At 36.7% G+C, this 15,437-nt stretch overlaps 1 protein-coding gene across 9 annotated transcripts in view; it reads right to left on the reverse strand.

Annotated features, from left to right (window-relative positions):
* Positions 1 to 4,231: 4,231 nt before the first annotated feature.
* Positions 4,232 to 15,437, reverse strand: part of LOC116448143 — a 192,386-nt gene continuing 181,180 nt past the window's right edge. For 3 of the 9 annotated variants that reach the window (XR_004241823.1, XR_004241822.1, XR_004241820.1), the window contains 3 exons: positions 10,888 to 10,949; positions 6,412 to 8,090; positions 4,232 to 5,758 (listed from right to left, as the gene is read on the reverse strand). Coding sequence is in view for 1 of the 9 variants with exons in the window: in XM_032118212.1 (XP_031974103.1) it covers positions 5,717 to 5,758; positions 6,412 to 6,505 (136 nt within the window). In the remaining 8 variants the exon portion in view is untranslated. The remainder of the gene's footprint in view (positions 5,759 to 6,411; positions 8,091 to 10,887; positions 10,950 to 15,437) is intronic. The other 6 variants (XR_004241827.1, XR_004241824.1, XR_004241825.1 and 3 more) reach the window with 6 other exon arrangements.

The following is a 15,437-nucleotide window of genomic DNA, read 5'->3' on the forward strand; positions in this document are numbered from 1 at the left end:
TTATCATGGCTCATTATTTTGAGGCAAGCACAGTAATTAGCACGGGGTGTGCTCTATGATAATTAGGAATGTTTTACACATCAGATGGTGATGTTGACTTTTGAGGGCAACCACCTGGACCCAACTCTCACTAGCTAAAACTAATATTTTTGTATTTCCTTTTGCTTCAGTGTTTCAAAATGCCTGTGATAAAATTCTTTAACTGTTTAATCACTAAATAAGATTCATGCAATCAATTAACTGAATAGTATGATTTATTGGGACAAGTTGCTGGTACCCATAGCTGAGATACATGGTTTATTGCAATTTCTCTTGAGTGCATGGTGAAACTTCCACTATCTTGAAAGCCAGGTGCATGTTGTTTTTCAGCTCTCTCCCCTCTTTACTGGACCTGCTATCTGAACCTTCTGAACACTGGTATCATAGATTTGTGGTATCTGGTCCACTTTTGACTTGTTTTTCATCATAAAGATGTAGTATGACATTCTTAGTGGAGAAAATAATGATGATTAAAAAAACACCCACAAAAAACCCACGACACAAAACACAACCCAGCAATTTATATCATCAGGTCTCATGATAATCTATTTGTGAACTTGTTAGATTAAAGTGGATTTGTTAAAACATCAGAACTTTTAGGATATCTTGGCAGCAGCTGTATCTCATGAAGTAAAATCAGGAAAGATCAGAATATGTATCAGGGACCTATATTCTGTCTGCACAACTAGGGGGCTTATTTCTGATTTACTGTGAAATATAGACAGAGTTTCTGTTCTAACTCATGGCTTGTGTGGATTAGTTTCTGTACCTGAAGCTTTCCCTAGATTTCTGGTGTCAGTTCATATCCAAACCTAGGAGGAGGATTTTTGTTTCTAGTGGCAATGTGAAAGCAGTCTCATAACTAGAAGATGAAGAAGGTGGGCATTTCTGTGTTTTCATAAGAATTGTGTTTGAAAGCTGTGCAATTTGAAGACTTGCCCTGTTTCCTCCTCAGATCAATAATTGCTAAACTCAAACATAAACCTTCCCTCACATGTATTTGTCAGACATATTTGTATTCAGTGTGTGATTACTGGTTGTTATGAAGTGAAGGCTCTACCACAGCCATGTAAATACTGAGCTTGTAAATACCCTTTAGGTGCAGACAGCAGGAAGAGTAAGCTAATCATCATGCTTCTATTGCCTCTTTTGTAGTTTGTACTCTTAAAATAATGTGGGGGAAATGCAAGGGAAAGTTTAAATTTTTTTAAATAGCCATAGACTTCTGCTTGTATTCAAAGTTCATTCCCACTGCTATGTTACCATGTAATTTCTACCTCTAAGTTTCAAAACATTAGTGGATTGGGGGGGAGAAGGAGGAGCTATATTTTGATTAAAAAATTCTCTAACTTCAAAAAATTTCAAGTGTTGCATTTCAAGGGCATGAAATAATCTATTTTAAAGTAGGAAAGAACTTGTGGACACTGTATCTATGGAATAATACCAGATAAATTTAAATGTGTTAGTTGTGTGGTGCCATTACAAATGCTATTTTTGGCTGAAAAGGATAAGTGATTGCTCATAAAATAAAAGAACTTCAGATTATTTCAGCTAGCCCTGGCTGGGCTCTTTGGAATGTGGTCTGTTTCTGGCATTTGCACTTGAGGATGATGTATAGGAAGAAAACAAAAATAGTAAAGTTCAAAAAAAATTATAAACCTAAATAAAAGAGAGGGCAAGATGTAAAAAATTTTGTAGTGGGTGTCACCATGCAACTGCTTGGAAAAATAATTGATTACCATTGTAACTCTGGCAAGTAACAAAGATATACGTTAATAGGGAAAAAAAAAGGTGTTTGGCAAGAAAAATGGGTATTTACATGAGGTAAAAGTCAGGATTGCAGGAGCTTTCCTTTTTTTTCCCCAGGAAGACACGGTTGGAGTCTAAAATTGTCTAGATACTGCTTCCATTTCAACTATAAATGACTTCTATATTTAACTCTTTATCTTACTGTGTGACTTCACCATCTGTAAAGCAAGAGATGTTAGTGTGATGGTGTCAGCTGTGCCAAAAAGCAAGTCTATCATATTCATCCTGCCATGGTCCTGAATATCACAGACTATTTCTATCATAGGAATTCTCTGACTTCTAGTTTTAGAGGTAAAACCAAGTGTCTTTCTGTACTTGCTAAACAGAATTTATAGAATTGATCCAGAAGCTGTTGAGTTGGATGTTTTAAATCTTCTTATGCCACAAGCCAGGGAGAAAAAAAGAACTTAGGGGTAATTAAAAAACCTAACAACTCCAAACCTCATAACAAGCCCTTAGAACCACCTCTGCTGTCCTCAAGCATGGTGATGTGCACACTGGGGAACAACAACGGATCTCTCATGGATGGGGGAAGTGCATTCCCTCTCCTCTTCCTCCACTGCTGTAACACCAGTGCTCCTATTATGTCAAGGTCCATTGCATTTACTGCAACTTTGATATGCTTGACCTAAAAATATTGCTGTGAGTGAATTATTTACAATGACACAGAGGAGCAATTTTCTAGAATGTTTCTATGGCCCGTGGGCATTGTACTGAGTACATATGTATGATATTAACAAAAAACCATGAAAATTACCATGAAACCTTTCCACAGTATATCAGTTATCATTACCAAATTGGAGTTGTGCTGTGGCTTTATAGCATAAGGAAAGATGTGTACAAGCCAACATTTCTTCTGGGGTGGGGAATAATTGTGTTGTTTTCCAATGAATATTATTAAATAAATAGTCTGTAGAGGTCGATTTCAAGCTGTATGAAGTACTGTATATCTGTACACTAAGAAGACATTTTTCTATTTCTATATGGTGTAATTAAAATCATTGATAAATTTCCATGCTAGGCACCATTAAAAAAGACAACTGCTGCAGATTCTCCTGTTCAGAAACCGGTAAAAACTTGCAGTCCAGGTGGGAATACTAGTTTTGTATTTGTAATGGGAGTTGGCTATCTGCACCTATGTCAGTGCTGGCTGAGGTTTCTGCACCCTGATCCAGCAGGTTATGAATTGCTGCTCTTGCATTAGTAAGTGTATGGAACAAAATCATGACAGAAAACAGGAGAGGTGTATTTTGAAGAGAAGTACTGCCTTAGAAAAGGGTGTAACTTCTTGCAGTGGAGTTTGTCCCTCCTCAACACTAATCATTCAGGCACTATCACTTAGCACAGAAAACGTATCTGCAGAAACCACTCATGTTCCTTCCAATGCTGAGAAATTCCAGATTCTTCTGTTTTGATAAGTCTCTCTTAAAAACACATAACACATCTATAACTAGCATTAATAAGTGTTTTGCAAAATGAAGATCTGGTTTTTAATCTTAGTAAAGAACTTTGTTTTGCAGCAAAAACATACTAGCTACAGCTTAATTTGAAAACTTTTCCTTCTAGATAGAACATATGCCTCTGAGTCTTGCTTTTACTATGATCTTTATCTGCTTGCAATAGGTAAGTCTGTAGTAATTCAAATTCTCATTTCTGTAGAAATGGGTAAACCTAAAGATACAGGCTTATCTCTGAAGAGCATTGCTGAAAAATCATTTATCCACAGCAACTCTTCCTTTTAATACTTTACTCTTCTGTCTCTGACCATGATGGTATTCAGTGAACAACAGACCATGTGTGTTCTTCCCCAGTAAATACTGCAATGAAAAAAGATAATCTTCCCAAACACTGACTTTAAATAATGCCCAATTAATTTCAGGATTTATTTTGCTTGTATTCTTGTTTTTTGAGGAAGTTTTTTTCTAAAAATATTAGTTTCACATGTGACAGAGGACTGATCTTTCATGATTGAAATATATTTTTACCATTTAATTAGACTGGTAACAGATCAAAAGTAACTCTAGATGTATTGTCCCATGATAGCCTTGATATTTGTATGCTGTTTAGTTCCTACACAGTGAAACTTGAATAAAACAAGCAAGTTCAGTAAACAAGATAACTTGTGTGACTGATGTGCTGAGGAAACTTTGTAAATAATCAGACTTAAGTACTGTTTATAAACACTCCCATAATGAGGAACAATATGATGGTATGCTGTGAGATTTCCTGATTTTGTAAGCAATTCCTGCTGAGGAATATTTGAGTTGCACTGAGTCTAAAGGCTGAACTTACCTTGGATGATTGTGTGAAGTGAGAAACATAGACTGGTCCTTCTGTGTACCTGCCTAGGTTAATAAAGGCTTATAAAGAAATAAGGAAACAATTGTGAGCTTATTTACACTTTATTTTCTTATTGCAAAACTCAGTGTGACAAAGGTTCTCAGTTTACAGTAATTTTACAATTTAACTGCTTTTCCATTATTATTTCTGGATATACATTTCTGTCATTTTTCAGATCCCTGAAAAAGGCAAATGCAATAATATCCGTGTTCTTAAAATGAGTTTCAAGTAAAATTAATTAATATTTTTTGTTATAACATTTTTATCCATAACTCTTAAATCCCATTATTTTCCCATTTGTATTTGCCATCACAAGTATAGAATAAAATTTTACCTTTTTCACATCGATCTTTTTGAATAAGTTTGGAAACAATGTGAACTAAAAGTTTAGAATTAAATATTTAAAGTTTTAAAAGTAAATGGTCCTCCATTTTATACCTCACAGGTAGATGGCAACCAACAGACTATGGAGATATCTAAACTATCTTAGTCCAGCAGTAAACTGTACCTCAGCAGTTCAATTTGTAGTTAGAGTGGTAGAGGTCATCACAAATTCTTACATGTTTTGCACATCATGAAGTCTGATGTGAGTTACATTTTCTTGGTTGTGCAATACCTTGACCTAATTCTACAACTTTCTTAAACAGAATGGAAAATTCACACCTGAAAAAATGAAACTTAAAATTTGGCGCTACTTTCCTGAGTTTCTGTAACTGGTATGTAATTTGTTTTTACATTCTGTTTTTAAAAAGGATTTGCTTTATTTGCAACTCTTTGGTTAAAATGGCAATTAAATATTCTTTCCTCTGTCAGAGTCCTTAGATATGGATATACAGAGCTTCCTGTCCTGTTATTTTTCCTGCATACATAGTAAATAAGAATTTTCACATTTTCCATGTTATTGAACCCTGTGAAGACAATATTCCAGAAAAAGACGGGTGTTTTCTTTTCTAGTCAGCTAAATAAAACGCGCTCAAAACCAAGGAAGCAAGAAGTGGATACCCCCAAGTATTTTTTTTCCCAGAAAATTGTAGCTTATAGGAAGTGTTTGCTTCTCACTACTGCCTTCAGAGCTGCTGCTCCTCTCAACGGCAACTGTACAAAGTGGGGCCACAGTTGCATTCATTGTTCAGTGAGCTTGTCCACATAGTTAAACCCACCGACAGCAATGAATGTTGATTGTGACCTTTTTGTAAAGCTTGGCAGGGTGGGGGAGAAACATCATGTGATGGTTAGGTTGCTATCTTCGGTGTTAAGGCCTGAAAGCATGAAGTAAGGAGGAGGATGGTTAGCTGGAGGGTACAATCAACGGTCGATGGTTTTCACTTTAATTCCAAACTCACCGACAGCGTTGAATGTTCACTGAAGCAACCACTACAACGGAATTCCATTGACTTGACTGTATCCTCAAATGTCTGAAAGTAGGGGGGGAAATCAAAATTCACACAATGATTTTAATCATACAGATGTTGCAACTTCAATCATTTTTCTCTTACCGACACCAACACCCTTCTCTGCCCATTGTGTTTCAGTCTTTGTGCAAGGAGCTGGCAGTTTCCCAGACTTCTTTCTATGGAAAGAAAATATGTTTCAGTTATTCAGGCTTTAAAAATAAAGGTTAGGGATCCAGGCATGAGTGGATTAATGTTTTCTGTTATTTCATGAGACTGAACTTCACAGTAAAACAAAACATGAGACCTCATAAATGAACAGAGATGGCTAAGTTTTACAAATTAGTGTTGCCAATTAGAGATTTCTCAAGTGGGCAAGATTTCTTTTGCTGATTTGTTTAATTGGATTAAAACTTGGTTAGGATTGATGAAAAATAAATTTTATTTAAAGAAGGCATAAGTTTTCAATAAACACATCAGAGAGACAAGAGCTTTTTTCCTTACAAATTTTCATACATGCAGAACCTGTTGAGATTGTTTTCATGAAGAGAAAAGGCGAATGTATATTAAGGCATGACATCTATTTATTTTCATATTTTTTTTCTGTCAGCATGGTGTGCACATCCAGCTGATCATCACACAGTAAAGTCCTTATTCTTAAAAATTTCCACAATAACACAACAATTTTTCCTAATCTTCTGAGCCTTCCAACTCAATTGTCCTAATCATTAATAAAAACAAATAATAATTAAAAAAAAAATTGTAGTTTGTGTTGTAGAAGAGTTTGAGGGGTTGGCTCAGAAAGCAAAACATGGTAATCCAAAAATTTTACCTTAATTGCATTTGCGAGGAGGGTTCTTATGCAGAAGGTGTTCTTGAAGCTCAGCTTGTCAGAATTCTTTTTTGCCAGGTTCGCTCTTACTGTGCTGAAATTGTGATGTATTCATTGACTTACATGAACTGCTGTTTGTTTGTTTACCTTATCCTTTGCTAAAGATGCCCTATACTCTCTCTTATCCAACTGCGATCTATAAGTCTTCATAAATGTTTGGGGTTTTGTCTGTACCTGTGCTAAGGGAACCTGCACTAAAGGGCTGGAGTTCATCAGTGTGCTGCCCCTGCCTATTTTGTAAACAAATGCTATGACAAGGGCTTTATCCCAACTGTTTCTTTCAACTAATTGCTCTGCACATGGAGGTACTTATTACATCATTTAACCCAACTGTATTTTCCATCTAATATAACTAAAAGAAAAAGTCATTAATGTAGCCTACTGAAGAACTAGACAAGACCTGAATCAAATAATTTTCTTCTTTATGGTAGATTTAGATGTGTTTTGTTTATGAAGGCCACTGGGATTATGAATATAGCTAAGTCAAATACACTTTAATTAAATGTGGCAGCCCACCTTCCTTTCCTGATTCAGCAGCACAAGATATTTGCTGCCAATACTTTTGCTTTGAAATTTGATTATTTTTATTTCTCCATTTATTTGTACTGAAATTTCCAATGTTTAATTCCATGGATGTTACAAAAAGACATCTGTACACTGGCATGAGTGCTGAGAGTATAAGGCTCTCCAAGTTAGTCTTATGTGCATGTGTTCAACATTGTTACATCCAAATGAATTGACTTTATGGTTTAGGGTCGCTCATGTTTAAGATCAGCACTATTATGAGCTTGTTTTCTGTATGTCATTTTTTTCAGCGTTCGTTCCTATGCCCTTATTCCCTGCTTTCATCTGTCCCTTCACATTTCTGTATGGGGGCTTGCCTGGCTCATATCTGGCAATTGAGATGGGGTGCAGGGAAGGAAGAGGACCTGTGTAGAGCTTGTGACTGGATGGATTACATCTTAGAGGGAATTACTTTCACAGGTTGTTATTGATACCTCCCCACCCCCCATAATGGAAAACCTCAGTATTTCCTTGGTCACCTAGCCTTTGAAATGGGCTGAAACTTCTAAGTACAAAAAGTATTTCTGGGTTCCAGCCCTGATTCCTGTTGTGTGCAGGTTATGCAGGGTAAACATGCTTTCATCTTCTTTTGTCTGGTTTTCATTTTTTTTTTTTCCAAATCCCTTACCAGGCTTAGCTAGCTATTACAAATGCCAGCTTTATTTTAAATTTTATTTCGGATCTGCAGGCTTATGTGAACATTCAGATTGGATGTATTTTTTTTATTTAAGGTTAGTAGGTCATAAATAAACCAAATCACTTTCCTTGCTATGAGCAATAGGGTCATGATGTAGATGAAATATCGCTTTAAAAAAACTGGAACCTAACGTGAATTGACAGAGGTACATGAGGAAGTAGTCCATCGTGTTGCTGCAAAGGCCATAGGGATTTGGACTGCTAGAGCTGCCTGTCTTAGGAATAGATTAGATATCTTGTCTGATGACCTGTACTTAATTTAAGTGACTGCCTTTGCAAGTCCTTCCAGAGGGCAACTGTGTGAAGTAGAGCATCTCATCTTCAGTCTTCAGTCCTTTTCCTCCTCTTGATGGTCTGACCTAAATTGAAGATATGGTTGTTGTGCTGCACAAATAGACAATTACTTCAATACTATGTGAACGGCGTTCAGTTCTAATTAGTTATCTTTTCCTTTTGACCTTGGCATGTTGAATCAAAAGACCAGCATTCCAACCTTATTGTACTGGTTAATACTGGGCAACTGTTACACAACGCACTTGTGTTAACAACTGCCTTACGTACAACAGAAGCAAAAGCTCCCTCTTGCTGCTCAGAAGTTGTGGACCTGTCAAGTACTACTCTGCCTTGCTTATTTCCCTACCTTTTCCTTTCTTCTTCCTCTCCCCCATACAAATGCTAGATGAGATATGGAAGATGTCAGCCAGATAGAAGTCTGGCTTGTAGGCCACTTCAAACAGCTGCCTTAGAACTGTTACCAATCTTCCTGCTGGTACAACAGGGAGACTGCTTAGGAACAAATCCTTAGGTGAATACACAGAACTCAGCCTTGGGGCCCTTACAGGTTTAGGTACTTTTCCTAATCATGCATTAAAACAGTCTATCCACATTGTGTACTGGTTAAAATACCATGTTAACAAATTTGTAAGGTAGATACTTCACATGGTTTACAGCATCATTTTTCTTTTGCTGACATGGGATTTTTTGTTAGTGGAAGGTGGAGTTTAAACTTTTTGAAGCTAAATATTCATTTGTATAAAAGGAAGACAACAGAACAATGTTCATACTGATACTGCAGAGTTATCTCATGGGTGCAGTTGTTGGCTACTTCCACCTCCTACTTGCCCTCTCCCAGTCTGTCAACAGACTTCCAGTTATACACTTAGGGACAGGAAGAAATGCAATGTGTGGATGTATTTTTTTAATTGTCTTGCAAAAGTGAATTCCAATGGCAGTGTCTAAAAATGGCAGTAGCACTCTTGGGTTCAGATTCTCAGCTAGAGTAAACTGACACAGCTCCTTTGACGTCAGTGGCATCTGCTTTTATGCCAGCTGACACCTGGATGCTCATCTGGCAAAAAGTGGATTAGAATGATCAGTTATTGGTTCTTATATTTTCAATATTTTTGTGCTGTGTTCATCTTTTTTATTAAACCTTTCTAAAATGACAATTTTTCATGTTGTATTGACATTTTGCTTTCAACAAATCGGCAGTAATACTAAATCTCAGTAAGTATTGACACTGCTGTGCTGCCACTGAAAGGAATTAAATCCAGTTGACCATAGTGATTAGATATTCAATTTGTTCTTGGATGACTTTGAGTTATATGCTGAAAGTAAAAAAATCTGTGCAGCTATCAAGAGGACAAAATGAAAAGTATTTGTTTCTTCTGTGATCTTAAAAACTGCAAGAACAGACTCAAATAAGTCACTGTAATCTAAGACTCTCACTGTATTCTACAGACACTGCAGTTGTTTCTGCAGTGTGTTGGAGTATAGCCTCAGCTCCTAATTACTGGTGCAGTAAATCTAAGGCTAATGTTTTTCTAGAAATCCAACTAAGCAATCACCATGTTTTCATGTTGCCTTAGACCTATGGAAACATCTCTGTTAACCTCTGCTGGAAAAAAAAAATGATGTGGGAGTATTTTACCATTTACTGGAGTACAGCCATCTCTGGGGAAAAGTGGCAGCTGCATAACATCTTGAAGCACTAGTGCATGCCAGCCTGAGACAGGGGCAAAAATTTTTGACTGCCTTGTTTAAATTCTGCATTCTACAAGGCTGCTTTTTTGTACATTCCTGGTTCTTGCTCATAGAATAAGAGGGCAGGAAAACAGAAAACACTTTGAGGTGAAATATTATCCACAAAAATGGTTTTTAAACTAAATCAAAACTTGTTTGACATGAACAGCCATCACAGAGAATCTGAAGTTCACCAGAAATGGTGACATCTCCAAATACGCTGCTTCTTGAGTTTGTAGGCTTTGACTAAGTTTTTGAGTAAGTTTGCTGTCCAAAAATTGACTGTACTCTTGAAATGAAACACATCAGCTAATATTACATGTTTACAACACAGGCTATAAGGTGGGATACTGATTAGCCATGCTAATTTAGGAACAGAAAAAATGTGAGGAGCAGCAATGATATTAGTTCAATCAAATATTTGATTGCGCTTCCAGAAGTAATTTAATTGCAGAGTTCAAAACTATGCTTTGCCCATTAGAATTTTACCTGATTAGTATTTTGTTAAATCTTGATGTTAAAGAAACTTCCAAGCCCAAATCTAATATGAAAATACCCACAGTAGTATTGGCTTTTTGCTTACTGCTTTAGATTTGTGTCTCAATCCACATAAATTTTTACTCTTATTTAACAAATCATAGTTGCACTCATGTTCTAAACAGACTTTTATATCTGCCCCATTGAGCCTGACTGCAATTTATTACTTCATGTTGTTAGTTCTGTTTGAAATTGTAAGTGCTTTTCCAACATACAGGATTCAGGCCCTGGCTCTGAGATTTGATTTTTATTTAAAACCAAGAAATTTGTAAATAAATTCTAATACTGCCTGCATTTTCCCAGTCTCTTGGATCACAATTCTCCACTCTTTGTTACTGGAACACATTACTATTTATGGAAGATATGCACAGTGTCCATAAATCATATGCAAACATCTGTTCTTTAGATCAGTAGATGGAGTATGGTAACTGGTTCTTTCATTAATATCCATGAAATAATGCTCACCTACTGATGTTTTACTTAAACTCTAGTATTTTAGCAAATATTTCAGTAATCTAACTTTTCAGGCAGTATTAGTCAAAACAGTAGAAATTGCAAGCACAGTCTGGCATAGAGTTAGTTCCATGTGGCCTGTACCTGAAAAATGCCAAGTGAAAGTTGTAAGATAGAGGGTAAATATTCATAGCAACAGGATCAACCTGGCTAAAACACAAAAGGTTCTGTTAGTAATTCTCTCTGCACTCATTGCTGCCTTTGAAGAGAATCTTTTTCCCTTCCTCCCCCTTCCTGTGATAGCTTTAAACAGGCATCCTTCTTATTTGATGAATCTGGACTGTGTGTAGTGGTCTACATTTTTGTCTTAGTAGTATGATATATTTCCCATGTGATTCTGCAGACAAGGTTCTAAGGCCAATAACTGTGAAGCTGTGCTCTGGAAACATATGGTGAGTGTGGAAACCAAGGCTGTGTACAAGTTAAAATGTAAGAGGTGGGAAAGACAATATTGTAGAATAGGATGGGCATGGGATGGAAAGGCAGAGGATAAGAGTTTTCTTATTCTGTCATCAGTCTCAGTGTTAGGATTTTTGGATATAGTTATTTCAGTTGTAAAGAGAAGAGTCTTGAGAATGTATCCTGTTTAGCATTTATGTCAAGCCTTCATTTGGTTGTCATATGTACTGTGGATACGTTGGGTTTTTTTCAGTGTTTCCTTTGTGTTTGTATTCTTTTTACAGGAACAGACTTGATATTTTGAGACTAGAGATATAAATGTCAGCATAGTTGAATTTTCATAGGAAGAAAGTAAGTATAAAAATGCAGAGCAAAAACATTCCATATTTCTAAAAGTATAGTCCTACTGTAGCCAGCTGTAAGACAAGAGACTGTAGTCCTTTTTCTGCAGAAAATGGACTTGCTTTTAAGTTGCCTACTAATGCTCTTGGTATAAAACTCCTAAACTGCTTCAGAATTAATTCAGAACCCCATTCTAGGATTTCTGGAGTATTTCAGTACTGTTTGCATGTTGTTTTTTGTTTTTCACAGTGTTATGTGAAATAGGTACGTTTAGAAAAACATGCTAGTGGGCTTTCAAAACCTTTTGTTTAATTTTTCTCCTGATTTTTTTAAATGATTTTTCTAGAAGCTTGCACTGAAGGTGGTGAGTGTAGGTTTGCTTAAGAGATCCTTCCTGTGTCTGTATCTCGCTGCCAGAGCAGAGTGCAATAGCAACTGGCTTTAATATCCCATCCCCCTCTTCATTCTGTGTTGCCATAGGAATGGCCTGTGAGAATTACCAAATTCAAATAATTATGGTCCTGCTGCACAAAGTTTCTTTTGATCAAGAGCAAGTCATTTGAACTCCAATGTTTAGTGGGTAATACTTACAGCCTCATAAAAGTGTAGTGATGGCTGATATCTCATAGTGCTTTGAACATGTGAAGTGCTATATAAACAATATAGGGCTATTGCACACAACTCAAGCTATTAGCATTTGAGGCACAGTGCCCCAGGCCCTTGGAGGGGAAGTCACGTCCTCACTGGAAAAGAGGCACCTTTTGAGTTCTGTCTGCTTCCAGATTAGGTATCAGGAGCTCTCAAGGTAGCATAGAGATATGAAACCCTTGTTTTTTCAAATACTGTATCTGCTATGCTATACTGGATTCTAACTAAAGGCATTTGATTAGAACTGAGATTCTGAAAATGTGAGGATGGTAAATCATTTCCTGGTTGCATTATTTCCTTTGCTGTAATTGTATTTTGGCATTTCTGCATTTTTTTCCTTTGTGAAATTTCTGTATGGAAATCTATTTGTTGCTAACATACTTGGTATTTTTCATGTGTAATTTGAAACAGATGAGAGATTATGCTTCATCTTTGTTCCATACTTTAGGCCATAAATGCAATTTGAGAATGTGTAGAACACTCCATGAATGTCTGTGTGTAAATGATGGTGAAATCTTGTTCTTAAGGTAGCAGTACAAGTTAAGAAAATAGTCCAGGGGGATTTGCTACTTAGCTGATGTAACATCTGCCTGTTAGAGCTGAAGGTACTGCTCAGATGGGACAGTTTACATAGGACTGATGGAATTGCCTGATTTGCTTTGTTTTGACTCCTTTACACATTTTGCATGCTCTGATAAGTAAGGGCTCCTGCTTAGGACCCACAAGAGTTGCCTATCCTTGCAATCACTACACCATGAAGTCTGGGGCAGTAGAAAGGCTCATGACTATCTTCAGGGAGAAGAGGAAATTCCTTGAAGTCTTTTTATGCCAGTCATTGCTCCAGTTTAAAAACAAAGCAGTTCTTGGTCTAGAGTTGGCAAAATATTCCTTTTGCTTTTTGATGGTGTAACTTCTTTTCACCAGTAGAGACTATTCTAAAGGATTGAAATTTTCTGCTTATTTGTTGTGTGGCTTTTTTATGTCTCAAGCTAAGCTTTTAGGCGTGTTAAATGATGTAAACAAGTTTTGGATTTTTGTTACTGTTATCTAGTAACAGCCATTCAAAACAAATATGCTATTGACTCAACTCTAAAAAGCCCTGGACACAGAATAAGCTCAGACTTTGAAGGACTGGGCACACAGTTTAAATATTTAGCATAGCAAAACCCATTGCAGTACAATTGCTTGTACAGGATCCAATAATTTACAGCACAAATGTGAAGCATAATCCCATGTATTCAGGGAGCAAATGCCTAGTTAGTTTACTGTTTTCTGGTGTTTCTTTTTTATCATGAACAACACACACAAACACAAAATACTTTTTTTCTGCCCTGGCAAAGGTATTTTTAAGTAATACATATACTTCTAAAGAAAAATAGCCCACAATAAATAGATACAAATTACCAGAACTGTTATAAAGGTCTTATCTTTATTATTGAAAAACAGTGTGCCCTTTAATGGTTTGTAATCTGCCTGTGTTTTTGTGGCTTCCTCAACATCCTCCTCCTTGTTGAGCTCAGTTACCCTTTGAAAAGCTCTTTGTGCTCCAGTGACCACTTTAAACTTTCTATTGACAAAATAAAGCTGGAGTCCTAATTTATTTTTCCAAAGAAGGTGTGAGTTGAAAGTGGTCATTCGCCCACAAACCTATGGTGAGGACAAAGTTGATTTTACTGGGAAGGGGGAGTGATGCCTGGTCTCCTTTTCTGTCCTTCAATCCCCATCTCCCAGAGTCCAAAGTAAACTGCAGTTCCTACATGTCTTCCTGAAGTTTCAATTTTCCAACCTCACAGCAGCACAGTTTCCCTTTTGTAGCCATTTGCTGCAGCAAGGAAAGGTAGGCCAAGAAACCATCTTTGAGTCCTCAACTGGGATTGGTTTGTGAATCCAAATTGTGTCTCTTAAAACCATGGGAAGACTGACTGGGAGATTGGCAATGAAGTAAATGAATGAATGGGATGGAGGAAAGCATGTACAGCCAAATAAGAGGGAATTATTAAACCATTCTTTTTAAGCTCTTTATTTCTTATTTAATTCTTATTTATTATTTAATTCTATTAAACCATTCATTTAAACTCTTTGCTTTATGTGCACTTATGTGTAGCTTAAAAATACATGTAAGCACATATGCAGACAGTTTAATGTGAGAAAAGAAAGGGAAACACCTCTTTATTTTGGAGATTTAAACAGATCAGTACATCTGTAGCACCCAGAAGCCTAAAACATTATCTAAATGCATTTTTACACCACAGGGTCTTCCTTTCCTGCAGTACCCAATATATTTAAATACAAACCCTGTGATGAATTAGTAGGTTTAGGAGTAAGTAGATGGCATTTTTTGCAGTCAGCTCTTTCTCTAAAAGTCTCAAGAGATCCCCTATTACTATCTCAGTAACCACTTCTAATCAACAAATCATAATCTGAACAAGTATAGGTGATACTGGCTATTCTGAGGAGTTTTGTTTCTGCATCAATACTGCCCTGGATTTATAAACTATTCTTGTGCCAGTACCTGCCTTTGTCTTGCTAAAGGTATCAGGGAGCTTAAGGCTCACAGATTAAATTTTCTGTGCTGCTCAAAGGTGTTCTATTTGTGTTTTTATTTAGAAATATCTGGATGAAATTCCATTTGGTGGGAAGTTCCATCCCTTGAGTCCTATGGTAACTCCACTGAACACCTAAAGCAGAGACAGTATGCTGGCTCTTAGCAGATAGGGTGAATTTCATTCTTACTGAATATGACCCAGGTGCTAAAAAGCTGTATCTGAAAGTGCTGGGTTAAAAGCACGAGTCAGCTATGTGCATAAATATTGCATGGCTATATCTTTAATGGGTTCCTGTCATAGACTTGCTTTTGTTTAAAGATTTCCATAACCCTGCTGATTTATTGCATCTTTTCTAGAAGTATGCTGTTAGCAGGAAACTCAGTTGAAGCACTTTCAATGATGTTGGAGGATCATTATACTTTCACTTGAATAACTAATTAGTTGCAAGAAATTAAACACTGCTGTTTAGCACAAAAACACTTTAAAGAAGTGCTTTCATTTTTATTGTGGAAAATGACCTCAGGCACTTGAGGACGTGGGGCAGAAAGGGGAAATAATGATCCTGCTCTCTTTTAATATAACTTTTGTTTTCAATCCCACCTGGTAACTAGCAGGCAGCATAGCTGTCTGAATAGGGCACTCCACTTGGACTTTGGATAACTGTGTTCTGATTTTTCTGATCCTGGGGATCTGACAGCT

This window comes from Corvus moneduloides, chromosome 9 (genome assembly GCF_009650955.1).
Source record: "Corvus moneduloides isolate bCorMon1 chromosome 9, bCorMon1.pri, whole genome shotgun sequence".
Taxonomy (NCBI): Eukaryota; Metazoa; Chordata; class Aves; order Passeriformes; family Corvidae; genus Corvus; species Corvus moneduloides.